General features: G+C 37.9%; 1 protein-coding gene across 4 annotated transcripts in view; it reads left to right on the top strand.

Moving 5' to 3' along the window:
* TLK2 (tousled like kinase 2) overlaps positions 1–26983 on the top strand; it is a 111257-nt gene that overhangs the window by 42070 nt on the left and 42204 nt on the right. For 2 of the 4 annotated variants that reach the window (XM_090290654.1, XM_090290652.1), the window contains 3 exons: positions 8466–8633; positions 23761–23856; positions 25260–25352. In XM_090290654.1, the coding sequence (XP_090146780.1) occupies positions 8466–8633; positions 23761–23856; positions 25260–25352 (357 nt within the window). The remainder of the gene's footprint in view (positions 1–8465; positions 8634–23760; positions 23857–25259; positions 25353–26983) is intronic. The other 2 variants (XM_090290655.1, XM_090290653.1) reach the window with 2 other exon arrangements.

Here is a 26983-nt window from a genome sequence, read left to right as displayed (position 1 = left end):
GCCTTTGGATAATTTATCTTTATATTTTTAAAGATTTTATTTATTTTTAGAGAGAGGGGAAGGGAGGAAGAAAGAGGGGTAGAGAAACACCAGTATGTGGTTGCCTCTCGTGTGCCCCCACCTAGGGACCTGGCCCACAACCCAGGCATGCGCCCTGACTGAGAATCAAACCGGCAACCCTTTGGTTTGCAGGTGGGCACTCAGTCCACTGAGTCAGACCAGCCAGGGCAATTTATTGATAGATATAAGACCTCTATATTCAAAAGAGTGTATTATGTCCGCTGATAAGTGAGGTCTTGGGGGACAAGGGGCCTCTGAGATCAGGAGTTTTCATTCTAGGTCTCTGCTTAGGAAAATTGTTTTTCTCTGCCTCAGCAATGTTGGTTAATGCTCCTCTCTTCCTAAGTGATTTAGTCTTCTGTATTGTTACAGTATTTTAAAATATACTTCTTCCCCATCTATATCTCATAAAACCATGGATTCATTAGGATGATTATAAGAACTTATGAAAATGTATTCAACTTGAAAAATTTTGGCATTATTTTCATTCTTGTTGTATTTTACTTATTTTTAATTTTTTAAGTTGATTTGAGGGAGAGAAAGGGAGAGAGACAGACAGACGGGGAGACATTGATTTGTTGTTCCAGTTATTTATGCATTCATTGGTTGGTTCTTGTATGTGCCCTGACCAGAGGTTGAACCTGCAACCTTGGTGTATCAGGACAATGCTGTAACCAACTGAGCTACCCAGCCAAGGCATCTTACCATATTTTAAAATGTTAGAAATGTTTGATGTGTAAATCTGTTTAGTTAGGTTGAGGTTTGTTAGATAACTATTTAGGAGGCCTGTGTCTCTATTTTTCTTAAGTTTAAAACCATAGTTTTAAAAATGTTAAATGAGATCACAGAATTATCTATTTGGAACAGATTTTGTCTGTTATTCTTTTCTTCCTGAAATATATAGTTTTTCATTTGGTTTTTAATAGTATGACCACCCATCATCTGTCATTTGTCAATTTAGGCCAAGTCTTACCTGAAGACAAAAGGCATGAACTCAGTGTTCTGTAGATCTTTCTATCAGCTGTGTGAATAGTGGCTGGGCCTCATTACAGTTGTGCAAATCTAGGTATATACTATGTTGAAATAGGAACCAAACCTTAACTTTTCTTTTTCATTGCACCGAGAAGCTCTTTCTCCTCCCAATTTAGATTCTGTGCTTCATTGTTATAATCACTGTTTTATGTAAGCTCCTTAATTCCCTTTTTTCACTCTTTCCATCATACTTGCCTGAAAAACCCAGTCAGGGTTAAATCTAATTCTCTACCTTTTCCTTGTCTGCCTCTTAGCAGCTCAGCATGGTTAGAGGAAAACACACATGCTGACTGATCTCACTTTTAAGTTTATGGGCACTAACCTCATGTGTACCCCTAACTGCCTGCCAGTTTTCCTGTATTTCTCTGGTTAGTCCCATTTCCTTTGTGGACATTTATATGAATATATCATATTTTTATCATTTCCTGCAATCCTGCACCAATACTCTTTCCCCTCTACTATCTCAATTGATGGCTTTGCTTTTTTATTTTACTGAGAAAATAGAGGCAACTAGAAGAGAACTCTCATATGCTCCTACACCATATCTACCAAGCTAGTTGCATTAGTACACATATCTGCCTTTGGGATGAATGAACTTGCCAACCTTCACTGGGCACTGGTCTCCCTGATAATTATGTATTCAACTCTCTACTTGACATTTCCATTTATATATGTAGTGGACAGCTTAAAAATATCCAAAAAGGAACCTCTTGCTTCCCCTTCACTACAGAACAACAACAAACCACACCACTCTTCCTGTAGTCTGCCCTGTCCTGGTAAATGACCATTTACTTTGTCCAGTTTTTCAGGTCATAAACTCATGCCCCATTTCTAATCCATCAGGAAATCCTTTTTATTCTTTAAATCCTCTTTATTTCTTATCAGTATCTAATCAGTTTTCTATTCTCTGGTTCTCTTCATTAGTCTTCAAAGTGGGCTCCCTGTTTCTGCCCATGTCTCACCTATTCTCAATATAGTAGCCAGAGTGATTTCTCTGAATAAGTTAAGACAGAACTCACACTCTTTTGCTCAAAACTTTACAGTTGCTAGTCCAGATTGCTCTAGACCACATGGCCTGGAAGTGCCTATGTGATCTCTGTTCCCCGCCCATGAGGCTCTGACATCTTCAACTGTTCTCCCTTCCCCTCATGCTGCTATAGCCATGCTGGCCTCCTTGAAATTCCTTAACACTGCAAAACATTCTTTTGCTTCAGGGCCTTTGTACTTGCTATTTTCCTCTTCCAGGAACAGCGTGATTAGTAATTTCTTTATGTGAGAGGTCTCCCCTGGCCAACTTTGACAGAAAGAAACACTGCATTGTTGTTCTACTTATTTATGCATTCATTGGTTGTTTCTTGTATGTGTCCTGACTGGAGATCGAACCCGCAACCTTGGCATATTAGGAAAACACTCTAAACAGCTAGCTAGCTGGCCAGGGTTAATCCTGTTTATTTTAATTGTTAGTTGTACCACCTGACAATATTTAATTTTTAAGTTTTTAAATCCTCACCCAAGGATGTGTTTATTGATTTGGGGGGGAGAGAGAGATACAGACAGACATATCAGCGTGAGAGAGAGAAACATCAATTAGTTGCCTCCTGTACATGTCCTGACTGGGGATTAAACTTGCAACCTAGGTATGTGACCTTTTGGTACACAGGATGATGCTCCAACTAACTGAGCTGCCCAGCCAGGGCCCACCTGACATATATTTAAATTTTGATATCTATTTTAAGTTTCCATTGATTCCTATTTGTATGTATAGAAGAGTACACAGATAAGTCTACAGCTTAATAAATTTTCACAAAAACCTACCAGTCCCCCTTATGCTGTCTTCCAGTTACTAGCCTTCTCCCTGCCATCTACAGTAGCTACTATTCTGACTTGCAACAGCATAGATGAGTTTTTTCTACTTTGTGTAAAAGGAAACATACAGTATATATATACTCTTATGTCTAGCATCTGTTTTTTAGCATTACTTTTGTGAAACTCATCCATATTGTTGTGTGTTATTGTAGGTCATCCATTGTTATTGATGTGTGGTGTAGTTTTAATACATTTTAATTTATGAGCTATATGTTTCAGTTTTTAACTACATAATTAAGCTATTGCCCATCTTCTCCCACTAGAATGTTCATCCCATGAGAGCAGGGGCTTTGCTTTGTTTCCTTACTGCTGCTGTTTTCATCTCTCACAGTACTAATTTGCATAAAGGTATAATTATTTTAACTATACCCCTCACTTGGCATGGAATATCTTTTTTTTTTAAGTATATTTAATTGATTATGTTGTTACAGTCGTGCCAGTTTTTTTCCCTTTGTGCCCCTCTGCCCAGTACCCTCCTTCCCTCCAGCAATCCCACCCCCCTTAGTTCATGTCCATGGGTTGTGCACATAAGTTCTTTGGTTCAGCCGACATGGAATATCTTTACAAGATAATATCTTGTTCAATTTTCAGTCTCTTAACACCCCAAAACAGTGCTTGGGTCACATTGGGTGCTCAATATCGTGAAAAGGAAGAATAGATGGATAAAGAATTACTTTAGTCGTCCCCCATCCCCGGTAAAGTGATTCTTTTGTATATTTTTCAAAAATAGAAAAGTACATAAAACATGAGCATTTTAAAGCAGGAATTGGTAAACTACAGCTCACAGCTGGCAAGCCAAGAATGAGTTTTAGATTTGTAGAGCTGTAGAGACAAAGAAGAATATATGGCAGAAAGGATATGTGGCTTGAAAAGCCTAAGCTATTCACACACAAAAAGTTTACAGGAAATCATTATAAAGTTTACTCTATGTAATCGTTACTGAGGTCAAGAAGTAAAATATTTTCAGCTTCCTAGAAACTTATATGTGCTTGTCCCTGACCGCCACTCCCTCCCACTACGTTAGACACAAAGCACTGCCCTAATTTTTGTGATCATCATTTGCTATTCCTTCTCGTTTGACCACCCATGTATGCATCCCCAAAACAGAATAGTTTAACTTCGTCATTAAGTCAGTTTTGTCAATCGTGACATTCTTCGCTTTTTTGTGGGGAGGGGTGGTGGTGTCAGCGTATGTGCTTTTGATTTTTTTCTGCATCATCCTGAGTGGAACCCTTAATCATGATGTTTTAATCAGTGCTTAAATCTTCTGTATTCTTATTTTTGGCTGTTTGTTCTATCAGTTATTATACTATTTATCATGTCTTTAATGATTTGGGGAGTTGTCCGTTTCTTCCTGTAGGTATATTTTTGCTTTATGTATTAAGTGACTTTCTTCATGTCTTGTGATACTTTTTGCTCTAAATCCAATTTATCTAATATTTAACATACCCAAACCATTTTATGATACACATACTTCCATTTTATACGTCAGCTTTTCATTATTATGTTTTCACTGAATATGACAAATATATAGTTAAACTCTTTCCTTTATTCTAAAATCTTTTTTAACTTCAATGTTTATCCTATTTACATTTAATATAATTATCATTATATTGGGTTTAAATATATCATATATTTTTAAAGATTTTGTTTTTCTAGAGAGAGAGGAAGGGAGGGAGAAAGAGGAGAGAAATATGAATGTGTGGTTGCCTCCCGCACATCCCCAACTGGGGACCTGGCCTGCAACCCAGGCATGTGCCCTGGCTGGGAACTGAATCGGGGACCCTTAGGTTAGTAGACCAGCATTCAGTCCACTGAGCCACACCAGCCAGGACTGGGCTTTATTTCTTTATGCTTCACTTTTTTTTTTGACAACATTCTTCTTTCATTTGTGAAATTTCTTTGAGATTTAAGATAAAGATGCGTTCCTCCAAAGAGAATTTTATTTGCTTCTTCCAAGTGTCTTGAGAGTCTACCAGTCCAATACTATTTTTAAGATACTGAATTTGTAGCTTGCATTTTTGTTTGTTTTAGTTATTTTGTTTGTTTGAGCCACTCTGGCAATACTGATTTGAATTGTGCTAACATTTCTCAGGGGAGCCCCACCCCCTTGTTGCCAAAGCAACTTCCTTGCAGCTCCCTCAAGGTAGGGGAAATTTTTCTTCTGGTTTACATTGTCCCTGAGAGTATCTACCTCTTTGGAAGCCCAGCTTGAAGTGGGAACCATTTTATATTGAACCTGGGTGGACTTTTTCCTGTGACTGTTTGCTTGGCACTATGGTGCTCTGGAAATGGAAATTCAGGATCTGCAGGTACCTTTAGGGCAAATGTGACGTTGGTGCCTGTTTTACTTATCTTGTGTTTCTCATTTCCCTGAGATTTTACACTAGCAGGTCCCTATTTTATTGTTTGATGCTTTTAATATCTTTTTTTCATTTTTTGTCCTGTTTTCTAAGGGAAGGTGGTTGGTTCAAACATCCTAGTCTGCTCTATTTTTAGAAATAGTTTTAAATCTATTAGCCCATGGCAAATAATTATTAAATACATAAGAGAATGATTAATTTGAGTATTGTAACTTTGGTGATACATTCTCTCAAATTGTGAGAATATTGTTATGAATGGATATCAGGTGTTCTGGAGCCTGAATTTGAATCATTGCATTTGGTAAGGTAGGAGTGTGGGTTTTGCAGAGATGGATTCTCCTCATAGATCCTTTTACAGGATCATTTTGGTTATTTTTATTTTATTATAGTTTTTCCTGATAAAGGGATATATACATATTTTGAAAATCCAGTAATTCAGAGGTAGTAAAATAAAAAGTCCCCTTCAAAAGCACTATTATTAAAGCACTATATGTGTACATATATGTTTGTATGGTAATTTCCTTATTTTGGTAATAATTTATTTAACTAATACCCTATGAACATTTTATATTCTATAAGTAGTGTTGTAATCAATGTTCGTGTGTGTAATATATACTTATGCATTTTTTCTTTCGATAAATTTCCAAAGTATAATTCCCAAGTCAAAGAATTTGCTCACTTTAAAATGTCATTGCATAATTGCTAACCAGTAATCAGCAGTTTGAGAGTCTCAGTTTCTACATATCCTTCTAATACTGAATTTTATTACTGTAATTTTTGCCAGTGCAAAAAATACCTTGCTTTAACTTACATTTCTTCATTATTGATATTATACATTTAATGGCCTTTGGATTTCTCAAGCTTGTCCAGGTCCTTTGCCTATTTGTTTCTTGGAGTATTTGTTTTTTCTTACTGATGGATAGGAGCACATTATTTCTTAAAATTGTTAATCATTATTGATATTGGAAATATTTTTTCCTGTTTGTGTTTATGTTTGACTTTCACCATTCAGAAGTAAAAAAAAATCTGAAGTGGTCGAATTGACAGATGTTTTTATTGCTTACTGGTTTTGTGCTACTCTTAGATGTTCCTATATGGCTTGTATTTTTAATGTCATGTTTAAAAATACTTCACCACTAGAAGTCATAAAAGCATTTGCTTGTATTTTCTGATAAAGTTTCTATATGCTACAAAGAAATAATTTTCTTTTCCTTTCTTCTAATATCTATGCAAATATTGTACGATCTTTTTAATAAGTTCCCACTACTGTGAAATTTATGACTTTAATTACTAATTATATATTTATATTATATGGGTATCTTTCTGAATTTTCTATTCCATGCCACTGATCAGTATGCTCCTATACCAGTATTATACTGATTTATTTAATGTTGCTTTGTATGTTTTAATAGTTAGGCAAGTTTCCCTGATATTCTTTATTAAAAATTATGTGGCTAATTTTGATTATTTTTCCAAGTGAACTTCAGAGTTCATTTGTGAAGTTCAACAAAATCAACTCCCCAAAAGAGAGCCAGAGGGAACCCAGATGATCACTATACCACAATACACTCTTGCAAAAAAAGAAAAGAAAAAGAAAACCAAAAATAAAGAAAAAGCCCTAAGCTTTGACTTTTAGAGAAATTTGACATCCATAAAATTTGAATCCAGGAGCATAATATCGCCATTTAATTTAGGTCGTTTAGTTTTGCCATTTAATTTTTGTATCTTCACTGAAGCTGTAGTTTTTCTTTATATATTGTATAAGGTGCATATTTCTTAAGTGTACTTCTGAGTATTTTACAGATTTTTTTGAAATTTTGAATCTGCTTTTTCTTCCATTACATGTTCTGATTATAATTAATTGTTGTTGGTATATGGGGAAGCTGTTGATTCTTGTATATTTATTTTATATTTAACCATCCTACTGGACTGTTACTTTGTTCTTCAGTTGATTTGCTTGGTTTCCTTTGTGAATAGTTATATCATCCAAAAATGATACTTATTAAATTTTTATTATTTTCCAGTGTTTATACTTCATATTTTTCCTTATCACATTGACCAAAACTTCTAAAAGAATGTTGAGTGATTATGCTATTAATGTTTAACCCAGTCTACTTTCTAATGTTAATGAAAGTGTTTCTACTATAGCACTATTATATTTATTAATTTCTGAAAAAATACTGTTATATTAAGATATTTCTTATATTAAAGTCGTATACCTCCAGTTTGTTTTTTTTCTTAAGAGTTGCCCAATAATGTGCAAATTCTTTTTGACATCTAAAGGGAGGAATCTTGGCTTTTCTCCCTCCTAACATTAATGTCATGAATTACATTAGTAGATTTGCTAATAAAGAACCATCCTTACATTTCTGGAATAAATCATGCATTATTGTGATATGTTACTATTTAGTGTAGTATGGAACTAGTTTTACTTGTATTTATTTCAGCTTTTTTTTTTCCATCTAAGTGTAGTATAATGAGAATACAATTAAGAGTAAAATAAGCTCTCCCTACAAAGTAGGGAACAAATATCTTAATCTTCATTTACTTACAGGATAGAAAAAATATTTCTTTTGTAGGATTGAGGGTATTATGAAGTTGATTTGTTGAGCTCTATAAAGTAACCTGCAAATTCAGAATTAAGTAAATATTGAACCATTAGAATTAATTTTGCAGAATTTGAGTAAGATATTAATTCAGGCTTATTGATAGGCCATAATCCAGTGATAATGTCATTATGCTCTACATTCTCATTTTCAGAGAAGGTTTTTTTTTTTTTTTTTTTTTTTTTTTTTTAAATCCTCACCCAAGGATATTTTTGTTGATTTTAGAGAGAGAAGAAGGGGGGGTAGAGAGAGACAGACAGACAGACATTAATTGGTTGCCTCCCATAGACGTCCCAACCAGGGATTGAATCTGCAACCTAGGTATATGCCTTGACTGGGAATCGAACTTGGAGTCTTTTGGTGCATGGGATGATGCTCCAACCAACTGAGCCACTTGGTCAGGGCAAGAAGGTGTTTTGTTTTTGTTTTTTTCTTTTAACACTATCGTATTTGATAACTGTGTTTTAATCTGTTAAGTGTTTTGGCAGTATCAGGTTTTCTTTCTCATGTAATTTGTGTTTTCTTTATTGTTTTCCAGCGGCGAGTAGAACAGCCCCTCTATGGTTTAGATGGCAGTGCTGCAAAAGAGGTATCAGAGGAGCAGTCTGCTCTGCCAACCCTGATGTCAGTGATGCTAGCAAAACCTCGGCTCGACACGGAGCAGCTGGCACAGAGGGGAGCGGGCCTCTGCTTCACTTTTGTTTCAGTGAGTACCGAGCCTGAATTTCTGCAGGTCCTTGTTGTCCTGGAGCTCCTTAATAAAGTTGGAATAATTATTTTGGTAGAGAGATGATGACATTTCTAACTGGTGGGCTTCTTCTCAGTTTCCCTTGGTTCAAGGGGCTGAGACTCTTTTGTTAATGTCCGAGCACACTGTGGGAAGGAAAATGAGATCTTAGGTTGACAAAGGAGTAAAGAAAATACAGATCAAATTCCATTACAACCAAACTACTTGTGTAATTAAAAATCAAATCTCCAAACTTCAGCCATCACTTATTTAAAGCAGTATTCAAGTCCGTAAAATTTTAGCATGTAGTCAGGCATTCCATAACATGCTTACCAGTCATTTTCCCTCTGATATTTGGGTGACCTATGTGCTTGTCTTCTTTCACCTCTTCAGAATGCTGGTATGGTTACTTTTTCCAGGAGTATTTGGTTATCTATTTGCTCTTTTCAGCTTGCTTCTTTCTCTCCCTCCTTGAAAACAAGAACTTGAAAGTTTAACCCATTTTTTATTTCTCAAATTGTAATACAATTTGACTCAAAAGTTTCTACCTTTCTTGGTTTCTGTGCCCTGCTAAGCACTGTTGGTGGCCAAGGACGGTATAAAGCAAGCGAAAGCCCTGTTGCTCTGTTCTTCTGTTTTTAGGGGCGTCTTTCAGAGCTAATGTCCTATTGATTTAAATTTCTTTCTCTTTTACTGGTTCATTTTCTCCAGTTACAATCTGAGTTTCTTCTTTATTGGCTCTGTGGATTCTGAGTCATTCATCCATGTGCAGTTGTAGCAAAAAGGCATGAAAATGGTGGTGTCTTGAAGGAATGAAAATAAGAATAACAAGATAATTAGGGAATCTTGTGCTTTATTCGGACTATTTTCTTAAAATTACTGCTTTCCCTCAAGAGAGATAATACAACTCTTAAAGTACTTACAGAACTTTTTAATCAACAGAGGAATGAAGAAACTTCTTATATGAAAGCAGTATAATTTTATCCCTGGGTGCCAAAGGAAACATGGCGTTAAAAGGGAGAATTGACTAATACAATATTGTGGGTGGGCCTGGCAGCAATATGAAATAGTTTGTATGAGAATGTAGTAGTTTTCTATAGTTTTAGTTTGGAGAATGTATCTGTCTGTCTGTGTTGACATATATTTCATTGTGTTTACTATTTGCTGGTAATTGTTAAATCTTCAACTTAGAGCTAACTTTTCGAGGTGACACGACACCTTGGGTAATCAAGGGAGTTATTTATCTTTTGTTCTTTTATTGCCTTGAAAACTACCTTCATTTCACTTGAGGGCGCTCCCTTTGTATATTCCACAAATATTTTTGAATGCCCCTCGGTAACAGGCATATAGTTAAATACACAGGATTTTGGTCAGCAAGAACTCATTTCCCCAGTGTAAGCCTCCCCTAAAGGTATAGGCATGTAGGGGTGGGGGGTGCACATGCAGGACCATCACCTGCTCCTATTGGCAGGCACACTGAGCCTGTTGGAAGAGTTGTAGATGCTACAGCTGGCTTGTTTTTAAGTGAAGAGACACAGCAGAGAGGAGTTAAGAAATGGTGTATGAGGAAGGGACATGGGAACAGTATAAAAACCGAAGACCTAACCGCTTTGGTACACTTCTCTTTCTTGTTGCTTCTGTGCAGTTCCAGCCAGGATATAAGCTTACTAGTTTAAAGTCAGAGAAAAGCAGAAGAGTTAATATTAACCCTTTGAGTGCCATGCGTAATTCAAAATTTGGATAAGCATGAGAAAAAATTATATCACTATATAACCTGAGGTACAGAAAAAGAGAACAAAACTTAAAATATGAATTATTCCATTGTTATTTACATTTATAGCCATCGATAAAAGAGTTGCTGGGAGCGATGCTGGCACTTTTGGGAAAATTGGTCAGTGTCGCTCACAGCGCCGTTGGCGCTCAGAGGGTTAATATGACAACAGATGTGAATCAATAAAGACCAGCAGCTTCTGAAAAATAGGCAAAGGCTGTGAGCAAACACTTACAGGGAAAAAATAGCAACTGACAACATGAAAAAACTCCTTAACTTCAGTCATAGAGGAATGCAGGATAAAATAAGATTTTTGACCTATTAAATTGATAAAATTAATGAGTTTGATAATTCTCAGTGTAGGTGATAGTTTAGACACACAAGCAGTTCTCTACTGGCAGTTGGTACAGTCATTTGGGCAAGTTGGGAATGTGTCTCAGTGTTAAGTTTACATATTCTTGGGTTCAGAAATTCCATTCCCATAAAAATACACAAAGATGTTTATGATATTGTTTATATTTGCAAAAATCTGGAAGCAATTTTCCTCCACCAGAGTTTCAAAGGAGCTGAAAAGGAGGATATCTGCAACTTCAACATTGCTAAGTTCAGTGGTGTTTCAGAACTGACCCAGCATGATTCATTAGCCACAGTGATCGCTGCCTTCTCCTCCCAGCACACGCTCTAGGCTTCCACTCTTGGTGTTTCCTCATTTCCCAGGTCTCTGAATATTGGAGTGCTGCAGGGCTCAATCTTCAGACTTCTTTATCTACCTTTATCCTCTACGTAATCTTACTTCCTTTCTTTGATCTAATTATATCCCTTATGGAGAAGATTTCAAGTTTATATCTCCAGCCCAGAACTGTGCCCTGAATTCCAGACCTATGTAGTCAGTTGCCTTTAGTTATCTTCTCTTCATGTCTAATAAGCCTATCAAATTCTACACATTCAAAACCGAATTCTTCATTTTGTCACTCAACTCCAACCCATTTCTCCCATAGCCTTCCACCTCTCAATGATTGTCAACTTCCTTTCTAATTGTTTAAAAACCTTGGAGTCGTTCTTGTCTCTTTATTTATACCCCAATTACAAATCCATTGGCAAATCTTAGTGATTTTACCTTCAAAATATGTTCAGTATCCTGCCACTTCTAACCCCCTTCACTATCACTCAGATCTAAACCACTCTTTCCCACTGAGGTTATGGCAGTGGCCTAACTGGGTTCTGCTTCTATCTTCGTTTCCTTTTAATTTGTTCGAAGCAGATCAGAGTGATCCTTTTGAAACATAAGTCTAGTCACACCACTCGCCTGTTCAGAAGTGCTTAAAATGGCACGTGGTCTGTTTCCCATCACTATGACATCTCTTACAACTTGCCATCTCCTGGCCTCCCCAGGTTGCATCCATTCCAGCTGCCTTGTTTCCTTAAATAGTACCTGGCATGCTCGCCTCAGGGCCTTCGTACTTGCCTTAACATTCTTTCCCCAGATACCAGCATGCCTCGTTCCCTCAGTTCTCTCTAATCTCTGCTTAAATTTACCCCGTCAGTGGTCTGCCCTGACTGCTACACTGGATAAATAGCAACTCCTCTCTGCGAGCTAAGTGTCGCTGGTTCGATCTTCCAGTCAGGGCACATCAGAGAAGGAAAACTCTGACTCTAAAAAACCTCTGCTGCCTTGCGGCATACCTCTTTAGGGGAAAGGCTAAGGGAGTAAACCCCGACAGAAAATCCGGAGCCGGAGTCCCTAAGGCGGTTTGACGTTGTAGTCAACACCGGCAACTCCTGCGGCGCACCTGAAGCCAAGCTGTATCGACTCCGTCTTTCCCTTGGACCCTTCAGCTGCGAAGAGAGGGGGGGTCTGCTGCATGGGCAACAGCAGACCCTCCATATCACCCTGCCCAGGCTCTGTAGCTTCATCTTCACTGGAGAGGACACTCCAGCGTCATCGCAAGATGTCTATTCAACACGGGAGGAGACAGATACCGTGTCACTCCCGAGTTGGACTGCACAGCCATTCTCGGCGGTGCAGATAGACTCTTAAGAAGCTACACCATCGTCTCTCGAGACGTACGGCTGCCGATACCGATACCGATATACCTCTCTGCCTACCCTACATATCATCTAGCTCCCATGCCCTACTTTGTTTTTTTCTTAATCTTATTGCCAACTGATTTGATATATAATTTACTTTATGGTCTGACACCCCCCTTTTCTACCAGCCCCTCCACCCCAACCCCACTGAAATGTAAGTTTTATCAGGTCAGGGATTTTGCTTTGTTAACTTTTGTATCTCCAGTACCAGAACAAGATTTTCTCTAATAGATGCTCATTGTAATTTTATGTTGCATGAGTTAATAAATGCATCCTTTATATAGGGATTAGTTAAATACAATATGATACATATATATAACGGAATGCTATACATTTGACAAAAGAAGTGAGATAGATATATTCTTTTTTTTAAGTATATTTTATTGATTATATTGTTACAATAGTTCCAATTTTTTCCCCTTTGCTCCCCTCCACCTAGCATCCCCCTCCCCAAACAATCCCCCCCTAGTCCATGTCCATGGGTCGTACATACAAGCTCTCCTGCCTCACCCTTTCATATATTCTTCTTCTTCTTTTTTTAAAAAATAATTATTTTAACAATAAAAAAAATCCCTCCCTCAAGATAGATATATTCTAACAATGAAAGATCTCAAGATATGTATTGATAATAACAGGTGGCAGAATATTATGTTTCATCCTTTAAATGTTATGTATATTGTTATGTAATTTTATGTTTTACCATACAACCTTTGACATTTTTAAAATTATAAGCATTAGTTTTCTTTATTTTTAAAGATTTTATTTATTTTTAGAGGGGAAGGGAGGGAGAAAAAGAGGGAGAGAAACATCTATGCGAGAGAGAAACGTCAACTGGTTGCCTCTCGCACGCACCCTGACTGGAGACTGAACCTGCAACCTAGGCATGTGCCCTGACCTGGAAATGAACTGGCAATGCTTTGCAGGATGACGCTCAACCAACTGAGCCACACTGGTCGGGGCAACTATTTAATTTTTTACTTATTTATTTTTTAAATTAGTTTTTCACTTTTCAGTTACAGTTGACATACATTAGTATATTAGTTTTAGGTGTACACCCCAGTGACAGGACATTGAATGATGTACTGTGTAATCATCCTGATAAATTCTTACACCCATCTCACACCACACATAGTTATTAGAATATTACTGACTGTTTTCCCTGTGCTGCACTTTACGTCCCCATGACTGTTCTGTAATAACCAATCTGTCCTTCTCAATCCCTGCATCTCTCTCACCCATGCCTCCAGCCTCCTTCCCATCCAGCAACCATCAGAACGTTCTCTTTATCTATGAGTCTGTTTTGGTTCTTCTTGTTCATGTATTTTGTCTTTTAGATTCAGTTGTTGGTACATACATATTTATTGCCATTTTATTGTTCATATTTTTTATCTACTTTTCCTTCTTCTTCTTAAAGAAGACCCTTTAAGAGTTCATGTAGTACTGGTTTGGTGGTGATGAACTTTACCATTTTTTTTGTCTGGGAAGCTCTTTACCTGTCCTTCGATTCTAAATGATAGCTTTCCTGGGTAGAGTAATCTTGGTTGTAGGTCCTCACTTTTTATAACTTTGAATATTTCTTTCCAATCCCTTCAGCCTGTGAAGTTTCTGTTGAGAAATCAGCTGACAATCGTATGGGAACTCCCCTGTCAGTAACTGCCAGCTTTTCTCTTGCTGCTTTTAAAATTCTCTATTTGTCTTTAATCTTTGGCATTTTAATTATAATGTGTCTTGGTGTGGGCCTCTTTGGGTTCATCTTGTTTGGGACTTTTTGCACTTCCTGGACTGGTGTGTCTGTTTATTTCACCAAGTTAAGGAAGTTTTCTGTGATTTTTTTTTTCAATAGGTTTTCAATTTCTTGCTCTCTCTCTCTCTCCTTATCCTTAGCAAATGTTGCTATGCTTGAAGTTGTTCCAGAGGCTCCTTACACTACCCTCATTTTTTAAAATTCTTTTTTCTTTTTGCTGTTCTGATTAGGTGTCCTTTGCTTCTGGATATTCCACATTGCTTCATCCACTCTACTGTTGAGTCCCTGTAAATTATTCTTCATTTCAGTAGTGTGTCCTTCATTTCTTTTCTATTTCTTTCATTCCTTTTTTTTAAACCCTCACCCAAGGATGGTTTTTCATTGCTTTGTAGAGAGAGGAAGGGAGAGAGAGAAACATCGATGTGAAAAACATCGATTGGTTGCCTCCCATACATTCCTGGATGGGGGATCCAATCCACAACCTAGGTATGAGCCTTGACCAGGAATTGAACCTGCAACCCTTTGGTTGCGGGACGATGCTCCAACCAACTGAGCCACACTGGCCAGGGCTGTCCTTTGTTTCTAATTGGTCCTTTTTTATGCTTTTGAGGTTCTCAGTAAGTTCATTACTCATCCGTATAACCAGTGTTTTGAGCTCTGCATCTAGTAGATTGAGTGTCTCCATTTCTTTTCTTTTTCTGCAGTTTTGTTCTGTTCTTTCATTTGGGACATGTTTCTTTGTCTACTCCTTTTGACAGCCTCCCTGTGTTTGTTTCTGTGCATTAGGTAGAGCTGTTTCATCTCCCAGGCTTGGTAGACTGGCCTTATGTAGTAGGTGTTCTGTAGGGTCCAGTGGCACAGCCTCCCTGATCACCCAAACTGGGCACTCGAGGTACAGCCCCTGCGTGGGCTCTGTACACCCTCCTCTTATAGTTGAGCCTTGATCGTGTTGTCATCTCAATGGGAAGGATTTACCCCTAGGTTTATTAGTTGCAAGAACTGGCTGCAACCACTAACCAGACCACTGACCCTCAACCCCTGTGGGGGTTCAGCTATGCAGGGGCCTACCCTATACTGCAGGACTTGCTTTAGTGGGCTCTGTGCCTGCCGAGTTTGCCCGTTGAGTGTGTTGCTTGTGGAGGTGGTTGGGTGGTAATGCTTCGATGTGTTCTGAAGCTGTCCACTGGTGGTACTGTCTTTGGGTGTGCTTTCCGCTGGATATACTATCTCCAGGGTGCAAGCCAAAGTCAGCTGCTGCCTGTGTTCTGCACAAGGCCACATGCCATGAAGTACCAAGCGACCTGCAGATGGCTGCTACTTGTGCTGGGCTTAGAGGTGCCTAGGTGAGGCCACGCTGCGAACCCAGGTCAGCTGTTGCTAGTGCCAGGGCTGGGGCCACTTAGGGAGAGGTACGGAGCACTCTTAAGGCCAAGTGCTGCTTGTTCGAGAGATTTTAGGAAAACCCAAAGTGTGAGCCAAGACAGGTATGGAAAAGCCACTAGAAATAGCTTGGATGGGCCTGCAAGTTGGACCGCAGGGGATCCCCAGGGCGGGGCAAAGAGTGGAACAGATTGATGGGGTCTTAGATATGGTCGCTGCCTGCTGGCCAGCTCTGTTGGAGAAGGGCTCATTAATGAACAGTGGCCTCTGCCTGCATTGCTGTCTGGGGGAAAGCAGCACCCCCCAACTCTTGCCCTGTTGCTGGACAATTCGGTTTCTCCCCGTATGTCTGCACCTTTCAAGCTGTTGCCCACAGGCTGGAGCTCAGAGGGAGGGAGTCCAAAGTAAGTATGTGCGTGGACCCTTTAAGAAGAACTGCTAGGGACTCAGGAAGCCCTCTGTCTTCCTCAGCTTCACTCCCCACTGGTTTTTACAGCCACAAAGTATTGGGACTTTTATTCCTGGCATTGGAACCCTGGGCTGGAGGGCCTGGTGTGGGGTCAGAACCCCTCCTTCTCAGGGGGGACCTCCGTAGCTGAGATGCCCATCCTGATTTTTATCTACCACACGGGAGTGTGGGACCAGCCTGTTCTTCATCTCAGCTCCTCCTACCAGTCTGAATGTGGCTTCTTTAATTCCCTAGTTATAAGACTTCCATTCAGCCAGATTTCAGGTGGTTCTGAATGATGGTGGTTCTGTAGTTTAGTTGTAATTTTGATGTGGTTGTGGGAGGAGGCAAGTGCTTTGTTTATCTGTGCTGCCCCATTATTGTTTTACTTGATGGTGTCCTTTGAATCACAAAAGGTTTTAATTTTGAAAAGTTCAATTTGCGATATTTTTTTACTTAATGCTATTTAAAAAAAAATAAATGATGTTATTTATTTATTTTTAGAGAGAGGGGAAGGGAGGGAGAAAAAGAGGGATAGAAACATCAATGTGAGAGAAAAACATCGACCAGCTGCCTCTTGCATGCACTCCGACCAGGGACCGAACCTGCAGCCCAGGCATGTGCTCTGACTGGGAATGGAACCAGCGGCCTTTCGCTTTGTGGAACGACACCCAACCAACTGAGCCACAACTGTCAGGGCTGCTTATGCTTTTAGTGTTGTAGCTTTACCTAACATAAGGTTGTGAAAATCTACTCCTACCTATATTTTCTTCTTAGAGCCCATTTAGTTCTTATATTTAGGTCTTTGATACATTTTGTGTTAATTTTTGTGTATGTTGTGAGAAAGGGGGTCCAACTTTGCTCTGTGGCATGTGGCTGTCAAGGTGCCCCAGCACCATTTGTTTGAAAAGACTTTTCTCCATTCAGTTGTCTGAGCACTTTTGTCAAAAATCAACCGACTATAAACATAAGGAGTTTATATCTGGACTCAATTCTGCATTGATCTACATGCCTGTCCTGTGCCAGTACCATCACTGTCTCAATTACTGTAGCTCTGTAGTAATTGAGTTTGAAATCGGGAAGTTTGAGTTTTCCAACTTTGTTTTTTTTTTTTAAGAATTGTTTTAGCAGTGGGCTTGCATTTCTATGAATTTTAGGTTCAGCATTTTTTTTTCTGTATTTTATTTAATCTTTAGTGTACTTTTTTTCATTATCTTTTAGTTCCCTTATCCTCCCCTCTCCCCCAGCAATCTCCACCCTCTTGTCCATGTCCACGAGTCCTTTTCCTTTTTGCTCAGTCCCTCCCCAACTAGTTGTCATCGTGCTCTCCATCTGTGAGTCTGTCCCCATTTTCCTTGTTAGTTCAGTTTGCTTATTTGATTCCACATATGAGTGAAATCATATGGTATTTGTCTTTCTCTGACGGGTTTATTTCACTTAGCATGATGTTCTCCAGGTCCATACTGTTGGAGAGGGTAAAATTCTCTTCTTTTTTACGGCCAAGTAGTATTCCATTGTGTAAACGTCCCATAGTTGTTTTAACCGCTCGTCTACTGATGAACACTTGGACTGCTTTCAGAGCTTGGCGATTGTAAGTAACACTTCAGTGAACGTAGGGGTGCTCATGTTCTTTCAAATTAGTGTTTTGGGATCCTTTGGATATATTTCCAGAAGTGGGATTGCTGGGTCAAAAGGCAGATGCATTTTTAATTTTTTGAGGTATCTCCATACTCCTTTCCATAGTGGCTGTACCAGTCTGCATTCCCACCAACAGTGCAAAAGGGTTCCCCCTTTTCCACATCCTCGCCAGCACTTGTTTGTTGGTTTACTGATGATAAGCATTCTGACAGGTGTGACATGATATCTCATTGTGGTTTCTCTGATGATTAGTGAGTTGAGCATCTTTTCATATGTCTATGGGCCGTCTGTATGTCCTCTTCGGAGAAGTGTCTGTTCAGGTCCTTTGCTCATTTTTTAATTGGATTATTTGTTTTCTTAGTGTTGAGTTTTGTAAGTACTTTGTAAATTTTGGATATTAACCCCTTATCAGATGTATTGGCGAATATGTTCTCCCATTCTGTGTGTCGTCTCTTTATTTTGTCAAGGATTTCTTTTGCTGCGCAAAAAATTTAGTTTGATGTAGTCCCACTTGTTTCCCTTGCCTGGGGAGATATATCCAGCTTTCTAATTTCTTTATAAACAGCAGGGATTTATAGCAATTGTGCTGAACCTGTAGATCATTTCTGGGGAATATTAGCCTTTTAAAAATACCATCTTCCAATCCATGAACATGAGATGTCTTTTATTTAGGTCTCTTTAATATCTTTCAATGTTTGTAGTTTTCAGTGTACAGGTTTTGCCATTCTTTTGTTGAATTTTTTTGTATTTATTCCTTTTGATGTTGTTGAAAATAGAATCATTTTAATTTTATTTTCAGATTGCTCATTGCTAGAATATACAGTTGATTTTTCTGTATTGACTCTTGTACCTTGCAGTCTTGTTGAACTTGTATTTTAGTTCAAAATTTTTTTTTGGCAGGACTTTTTGTATATAATAACATGTCATCTGTGATTAGAGATAGTTTTACTTCTTTTCCAGTCTGGATGCCTTTTATTATATTGCATTGTGTAATTGCCCTGGCTAGAACCTTTAGTGCAGTGTTGAATACAAGTGGTTCAAGTAGACATCCTTGTCTTGTCCCTGATCTTAGGGCGAAAGCTTATGATCTTTACAATAAGTATGATGTTAGCTGTATGCCTTTCTGAGATGGCCTTTGGGGGACTTGAGAAAGTTCCCTTGTATTCTGAGTTTGTTGCGTGTTTTTATCATGTTGGAGGTTTTTTCTGTATATCTGTTGAGGTGAACACATGGTATCTTTTTGTTCCTGAAGTCTAGCCACTATCTTTTTTCTCCATTTTCTCCATTAATGTTGCTTGTTGATGGTAGGCCTTTTCACTATCAAAACTTCTCTTTTTATTCAATTTTACTGTTTTTTAAAATCTTCACTTCATACGTTTATTGATTTTTAGAGAGAAAGGAATGGAGAGAGAGAGAGAAACATCAATTGGTTGCCCCTCATACACGCCCCGACTGGGGATGCAACCCACAACCTTTTGGTGCATGGACGACACTCCAACCAACCGAGCCACCTGGCCAGGGCATCTTTATTATTCTTCATTTCTTTCCCTCTGGAAAGCCTATCAGATAGTTTTATAGTCTCTGCCTGGTCATGTTTCTTAACTTTTCTTTCATGTTCTGTTTGACTCATGTTTTATCTTCTGGGAGATTTTCTTGACATTGCCCTCCTGGTTACTAATTCTGTGCTCAACTGTGTTCGTTTTGTTACTTAGTTCACTTACTCAGTTTTGAATTTTCGATAACCTTATTTTACCAAGTTTATTTTTCACATTCTTTGCTTCTTTTTCATTTGTATAGATGTATTATCTTGTTGGCCCTCTCCAAACATACTTTATTTTTAAAGTTGTTTTTATTGAATTATCTGTTTTCTCTTGGAGTAGGTTTTGCTTTTTTCGTGTTGTATCTTCCCTTTTGTGCTGTTGGTTTTCTTGAAAATGTGTATTTAGCTTTTGTTGAATGAAGGGTTGGGGTGATTAATATAGATTGCTGGTATTGATTTATCTCTGCAGTACCACGGTATTGCTTACCAGGTAGCCTGCCCCCCTTACTGGCGAGAGGGCTAACTGTGATTTCTCTCTAAGTGTCTGGTAGACTCTCGGCAGAAAGACCCACTCCTCTGCAAGCATCAAAACAAGGAAGGTATTGTTTTGATGGGTAAACTGTTTGATTCTTTGCAGTGCATCCTATTTCTTCCTCCATTATATCAGTTGTAGTGTCGCTGGTTCGATCTTCCAGTCAGGGCACATCAGAGAAGGAAAACTCTGACTCCAAAAAACCTCCGCTGCCTTGCGGCATACCTCTTCAGGGGAAAGGCTAAGGGAGTAAACCCCGACAGAAAATCCGGAGCCGGAGTCCCTAAGGCGGTTTGACGTTGTAGTCAACACCGGCAACTCCTGCGGCGCACCTGAAGCCAAGCTGTATTGACTCCGTCTTTCCCTTGGACCCTTCAGCTGCGAAGAGAGGGGGGGTCTGCTGCATGGGGAACAGCAGACCCTCCATATCACCCTGCCCAGGCTCTGTAGCTTCAGCTTCACTGGAGAGGACACTCCAGCGTCATCGCAAGATGTCGATTCAACACGGGAGGAGACAGATACTGTGTCACTCCCGAGTCGGACTGCACAGCCATTCTCGGCGGTGCAGATAGACTCTTAAGAAGCTACACCATCGTCTCTCAAGACGGACGGCTGCCGACGATATCAGTTGTGGAAGGCTGGGGTACTATACTTTGTTTTTTTCCTTAAGCTGCAATATTCACTTCAGGAGCCCTCACCTGGACGGACCCACTTATTTTTTTGTTTTTAAATATTTATATGTTAAAAAATTTTTATTCTTATGAGACTTGTTCTTGTGCTTTATCCTGGGGCCAGAAGCAGTGGTATCTAGACCCCTCGGTACATAGAGTGAGGGTTAGGGATCAGAAGGGACCCTATTGGGACCATATAGGTTTTAAAGCTCTGATAATTGTCTGATGGGCCATTTCTGGATTTTGTAAATGTAAATCTTAGCATGGAGTTTTGCAGGAGCTCACTTGAAAAGACCCAGCTTTTTTATTGCTCATGTTTTAAGCTGTGAATTTTTAATTTCACTTTATCAATCTGATCCCAACTAATTTTTACTGTTTCTTAAAAATTTAAAGTTTTTAAAAAGTTTCTGATCTTCACTTTCCCTTGTGTCTTAGTGCTATTATGATTTCATTAAAAATTATCTTCATGTCATTGGGTCTTTGGGAGATCCAGTCTATCATCATGAATTAGAAGCCAGTATTTTTATAACAGGAAGAAAGAAAACAGAAGTCTAAGGAAAATGTTTTGCGATGTAGGGGTTAGATTAAATTTACAAGTGCAGTGGCCCGCTCAACAAGGCCAATGACTTTGTTCTCATTTCCCTGGGACCTGATGAAATAATCCAGGACACGTTGGGAGGGTATAGTTTCTCCGTTCTTCAGTCTGGCATTTCTAGTGTTTAACACAGGACCACTTGCTTAACTTCATGCATTTTTACTTATCATTAGGCTATTTATTTATACATATATTTTTATAGAAAGCTTTAATTTGGAAATATCATACTGAATCACATTCTAGCACCCTTAGTTTGCTAGAAGAAAACTTAGAATCAGAAATGAGCACGTGTAATAAAAACATTTTGGCAAAGCCCATATTTCAAAATCTAGAAATTTATAGAAGATCCTTTTTGTCAGTCATGTGCTTTTTATTTGTCTTTTAAAAGTATAGAGACAGATTTTAAAAGAAGATTGTTAGAACAACCTAATGATAACTGAAGGAGATAACACTCATATAATACTAGAGATTCATAGTGATGGTCCTTAATCAGTAAGGAAAGGTTAGACTTGCCACATTGCAGAAAGGGTAGAGAACATTTCTCGTTATTTGAACTCCCCTAGACTGGCTGTAATCGCAGCTCTGCCACTTACAGGCTGCACATGTTGTCTGATCTCTTGGACACTGCTTCCACATTCTTGACTTCGATCCCCACATCAGTCTTCTCTCTTCCTGCAGAGTCCTGTATACATTCTCTGCCTGCACTGACCTTTGAGCGCCTCTCTTTGACTGCTTATTTCCTTCAAATCTTTACTCTGATACCACTTTCTCAAGTTCATCCCTGGAGCTCTCGGTTAGGTTATGTATCCAGCTCCATACTCTTAGAACACTTATCCTATTCATAATTTTGCATTTATTATGTGGTTGTTTATTTAACAATTTCTTTCAACAAATATTTATTTATTAATCTTCTTTTGGATTGTAAGCTTTATTAAGGGACAGTAATGACTGATTTCTGTGGGTTTTGTTTCTGTTTTTCTTGGTCACTTTTATTATTCCTAGCAACTCACTCAGTGCTGAGACATGGGAGTACTCGAAGGGAGTATTCTATGAAGACACAGGGAGACATGACTAGTTGTTGAATGAATGAATAAAAATGGAGGTAATAATGCTGCCTGCCTTACAAGGCTGTTGTGAGCCTTCAGTGTAATTATGTGTAGGTAGTGCTTAGCTTGCTTGTGGCATGGTTGTAACTACCTGTAACGTAAGGAAAGGCATTTGATCTACTGTGGTGAGTGAGAGCGGTTTTATGACGCATGTAGCCCTCAGTTATTCTCCCACTCACTAGCTCTGCAACCCCACATGGGTGCTTAGTATCTCTGATTTGCGTTTTTTTTTTTTTTTTTATAAGTGGAAATAATAATAACCATCCTATAGGTTTTTGTCAGGATTACATGTGGTCATGACAGTGAAGCATTTAGCTGACAATAATTGCTCAGTTGATGGTGTTTATAGCATTGTTAATATGTTGATGAATAAGAAAAAAATATATATAAAGTATTAGAAAAATTCACATATATGAAAAAACACTACATACTCTGATGAGATAGTAGTACTGTATTCCATTAGCCAATAATCCTCAGACTATCCAATAGTTCTTAATTATGTCTGTGATGGGTTGTGCTGTTATTAGGTGCCATCTTGTTTTTAAAAGGACTTTTGGCAGTATGATGATTGTATATTCCTGAGTAGTTGAATCATATTAAATCCTAAACCTTCTAAATTTAAAAATGCCTTAGAATGGCCTATGAATTGTGTGTAAAAGTCATAGTCAGCAAGTGATATTATTAGATGTTAACCTGGGTTTTTGGACCAGTGTGTTCTTGGATAATGTTTGTGGATTTGGGAGACTACAGATAGACACCCTTATGTGTTCCAGAACCCCCAGTAGATCCTGAAACCACAGATAGTATTGGTACTGTATTTTTTCCTATATACACATACCTTTTCACTTAAAGGAGGCACTTTTTGGCTTCTCTTTGGCATATCTGAATTGTGAGCATCATTGTTTGAGGCCATTTTTAAGTAAGGTAAGGGTTACTTGAACACAAGCACCACCATACTGCTACAGTCCAGAGATGGCTGCTGAGTGACTAATAGTGCACAGCGCATACTGTATGGATACACTGGACAAAAAGATGATTCACGTCCTGTGTGGGACAGTGCAGGATTTCATCACATCACTCAGAACAGTGCCCAATTTCAAACTTATGAATTGTTTGTTTCTGAAATTTTCCATTTAATATTTTTGGACCATGGTTGACCACAGGTAACTGAAACTGTGGATAAGGGAGACTACTGTATTCTGAATAGTAGTTCACAGTCCTTTCTGCCTGGTGTCACGAGCATCCCCTGTGCATTGGATGCTTCGCCAGCCTTTTCTGACAAAAGCATATTGAAATAACAAGTGAAAAAGGCCTGTTATAACAGCAGTAACTTGTAATTTTCTCTAATTTAAATATTTTAAAAAATTTTATAAGCATTTGATACTTCTAACTATTTACAGGAACACGATCTAAACTACCATGTCTAGCCCTTGCTTCTCATTTGAATTGTTTTACTTTTTTCTTGGCTACATGGCCCTGATTTCTGACTTTCATTAGAGTTCATTTTTTGTAGTTAATCATTTGCATTCATACAAATATTTGTGGAGGAAGATGCAAAACTTTCTTGTGATTGGTAATATACCTTTATTACAGGCTCAGCAAAACAGTCCCTCTTCTACAGGATCTGGTAACACAGAGCATTCCTGCAGCTCCCAGAAACAGATCTCCATCCAGCACAGACAGACCCAGGTAGGTCGGTGATTGGTAAACAGAGGAGGAAAAGACCTGCTTAGGAATAAATAAATGCTAACCCCGTATAAAATCTGAGTGCTCTCATTGTCTTCCCTTTAATTCTCTTTCTTTACCTCATTATTTGTATCATTGTATTCAGAGCTTGGATTATGAGTACTTAAAGTCTTTCGGAAGGTGCTTTAACTTTTTGAGGTGTTTCTTTCTGGTATGTTGCAGCGAAACTGTTGAGGAAAGAGCGCTTGTTTGGAGACCTCTAGGCCTGAGTTCAAATTCTGTCTTTGCACCTTACACTTTGTCTTCTTGGGCCTCAGTTTTCTTGAGTACAAATCATCTATAAAATGTGATTGATTTTGCCCTGGCCGGGTGGCTCAGTTGATTAGAACGTCGTCCCGTACACCAAACAGTTGTGGTTGGGTCACATGCCTAAGTTGTGGGTTCGATCCCGGGGTTGGGGCATGTGTAGGGAGTTTGGGAGGGCAGCAACCGATCGATGTTTCTCTCTTTCTCCCTTCCTTTCTCTCTAAAATTAATAAACGTATTATCCTCTGGTGAGGGTTTAAAAAAATGTGGTTGATTCTAATGATCTCAAACAGTTGATACAAAATACTTATTAGGATAGTGCTCGCAGTAGGCCTCAGTGAATGTTAATTCACTGCTTTATGGAAGGAGTTAATTTATTCCTTGTACCTGTTCATTTGTTAAGACCTAGCTAAATTTCTTTAACATGTGGCACACCATACAATGTTCTCCTTAAATAGTCTTAGAAACTTTTTCTAATTTAGGGAATGTTGTGAACATTCAAAGATACTATTTGAAAAGGATAATGGATATATCCTCTATTTTGTGATATTGAACTAGCCAAGTAGCTTACCAGGTTTTCTAGTCATTGTGCTGCCTTTAAGACAGGATGCTTCACAACCTAGGAGAATTTCTTAAGTCTCAAAAGCTAAACAACCCTCAGGAGCAGATTTTAATTTTATTTGAATTACCAGCCTTTGGGCACTAGAATAGACTTGGTTGAGCATTCAAATCTCTCCCCTTCTAATTGTTCTTTATTTCCACTAGGTGGCGCATTTTTTTTCTTTAAGAGATTTGAGTCATGTCTCTTCTCAAAGTTAGTTTCATTTCTAAAGTAGTATGTTTCCGTATTATTGTTCAAAGCACAGAGGTTTAAGAGTTCATATATTTGATTCCAGTGTTAACATGTTTTTGAAGTGCAGGTATAGCAGAATATTAAGATTAAAGAATGAGATGAGGAAAGGAAATTTAATTTCTTGAGCCATGTGATTCCAGGCTATTTGTAGATCAGTGCTTTTTTTTTTCCCCTAGAAAAATGAGAAAAATATGATGGCATGTAATATTTTCAGACTAACCGTTAAATTTTGTTTTTGTCTCTCTAGTCTGACCTCACAATAGAAAAAATATCTGCACTAGAAAACAGTAAGAATTCTGACTTAGAGAAGAAGGAGGGAAGAATAGATGATTTGTTAAGAGTAAGTATTAAAATATGGTAAAAGGTTTTATAGAAGCACTGATTGATGTTATGTGTATTTGGAATATGTGCATATTATAGAGTTACTATAGCCAAAGAACAAAGTTAAATAGTAAACATTTGAATATTTTCCTATAATCTGAGGGAATCTGAGTAGCAACCAGGATCAAACCTGCATTCTAAGCACTGTTTTTAAATTGGATATCTTGCATTGTTGAATTTTAAAACTTTCACAACCTGGGTTTTGCATTTTGTGTCTTTTATAACCTATTCATCTAAAGTTTTTGTACTTAGAAAATTTTAAAATACCTAACCTGTAATTAAAAACGTATCATTAGACAATATACCATGATATTTTAAATATATATTTTTAATATGCAATTTAGTATACTGACAGGACCCAGTCTTAAAACTTTTTAAATGTTTTTTATTGTTGTTAGGAAAGCAATACCTGCTCCTATTAAAAAAATTTAGAGCCTACTGAAAAAATGTGGCACCCATAATTACATTAACCGAGATAAAACATTTAATACATTTCCTTTAGTAATTTTGAGCCATTTATAGTACATATATAAATGCATATGTACATAAACATTGCTAATTTATAAATAGAATTGACTCATATTTTTTTCTTCTGCGGTGGTTTTCAAACTGGCTCCGTGAGGCCCGGAAGGTTCTATAGAAGAACCTCCAGGGTTCCTATGACACAACTGAATAGGGGTCTGCTGCCTTGCTTTTTTTCAATTTTTCTTATTGGGTAAGATTTTAGTTGAATAGAGCATTCTATTTAATAACAAAAATAATAAAAAGTTACTGTATTTGTGATTATCTTCCCTCCAAAAGTTTTTACCTCTATTTCTGCAATTATCAAAATATATAGAAATAGTATATTTGACTCCCTCTAATGTGAAACCTGAAATATAGCACATATCTAAACTGTAAGCTGATCTTTATGAGTAGAATCTGTTTTAGACAATTAATTATTCAATTATTTTAAATATTTTTACATAAGAATAATTCTTATAGTTACATGCAGTTTTATGACCAGTTTTATAATAATTAGTTACACCTGTTTGTTAAACTGGTTTCAAAGCTCATTGGCAGTTTTTTTCTTTTTTAATCACACCTTTTGTCATCCTATTTTATCTCTTGATTGACTGGAAAACATTTTAAGTAATTGTTCCTCAAGAAGCATATATCCTTTTAAATTTTCTTTGCCCTCTTATATAATAAATAGCACTGTTTGTAGTATTTGTGGATTGTGTACACACATACACAAATACCCCTTTTCAATTCTTCTGGCATTTAAAGTTTCAGAGAAGGCCATGACTAAAGGTACAAGCACTATAATCTGTTTTCCGGGATGACTATAGGTCCTTCCTTCTCCTTCCCACCCACTGTATTCTTGTAATTCAAAAAAATTTCACCAGGGCACATCTATATATGGGTCCATGTATTTTTTCTGGAAATATGTGGTAATGCCTATGTTTAGCCTTTTTCCTCTTCCTTGGTTTACAGCTTGGAGCCTGTGTTTTTGTATCATTTTATGTCTTCATTTAATATGATTACTTTTTTTTTCCTTATTAATATAATGGCCTTTTTTTCTGAATCTCATTAAACATTAACTGTCTT

The sequence above is a fragment of the Furipterus horrens genome, unplaced genomic scaffold (genome assembly GCF_987537825.1).
Source record: "Furipterus horrens unplaced genomic scaffold, mFurHor1.1.pri manual_scaffold_11, whole genome shotgun sequence".
NCBI classification, from domain to species: domain Eukaryota; kingdom Metazoa; phylum Chordata; class Mammalia; order Chiroptera; family Furipteridae; genus Furipterus; species Furipterus horrens.
The sequence above is the reverse complement of the archived record's forward strand: the minus strand, read 5'-3'. Positions and strand labels throughout refer to the sequence as shown.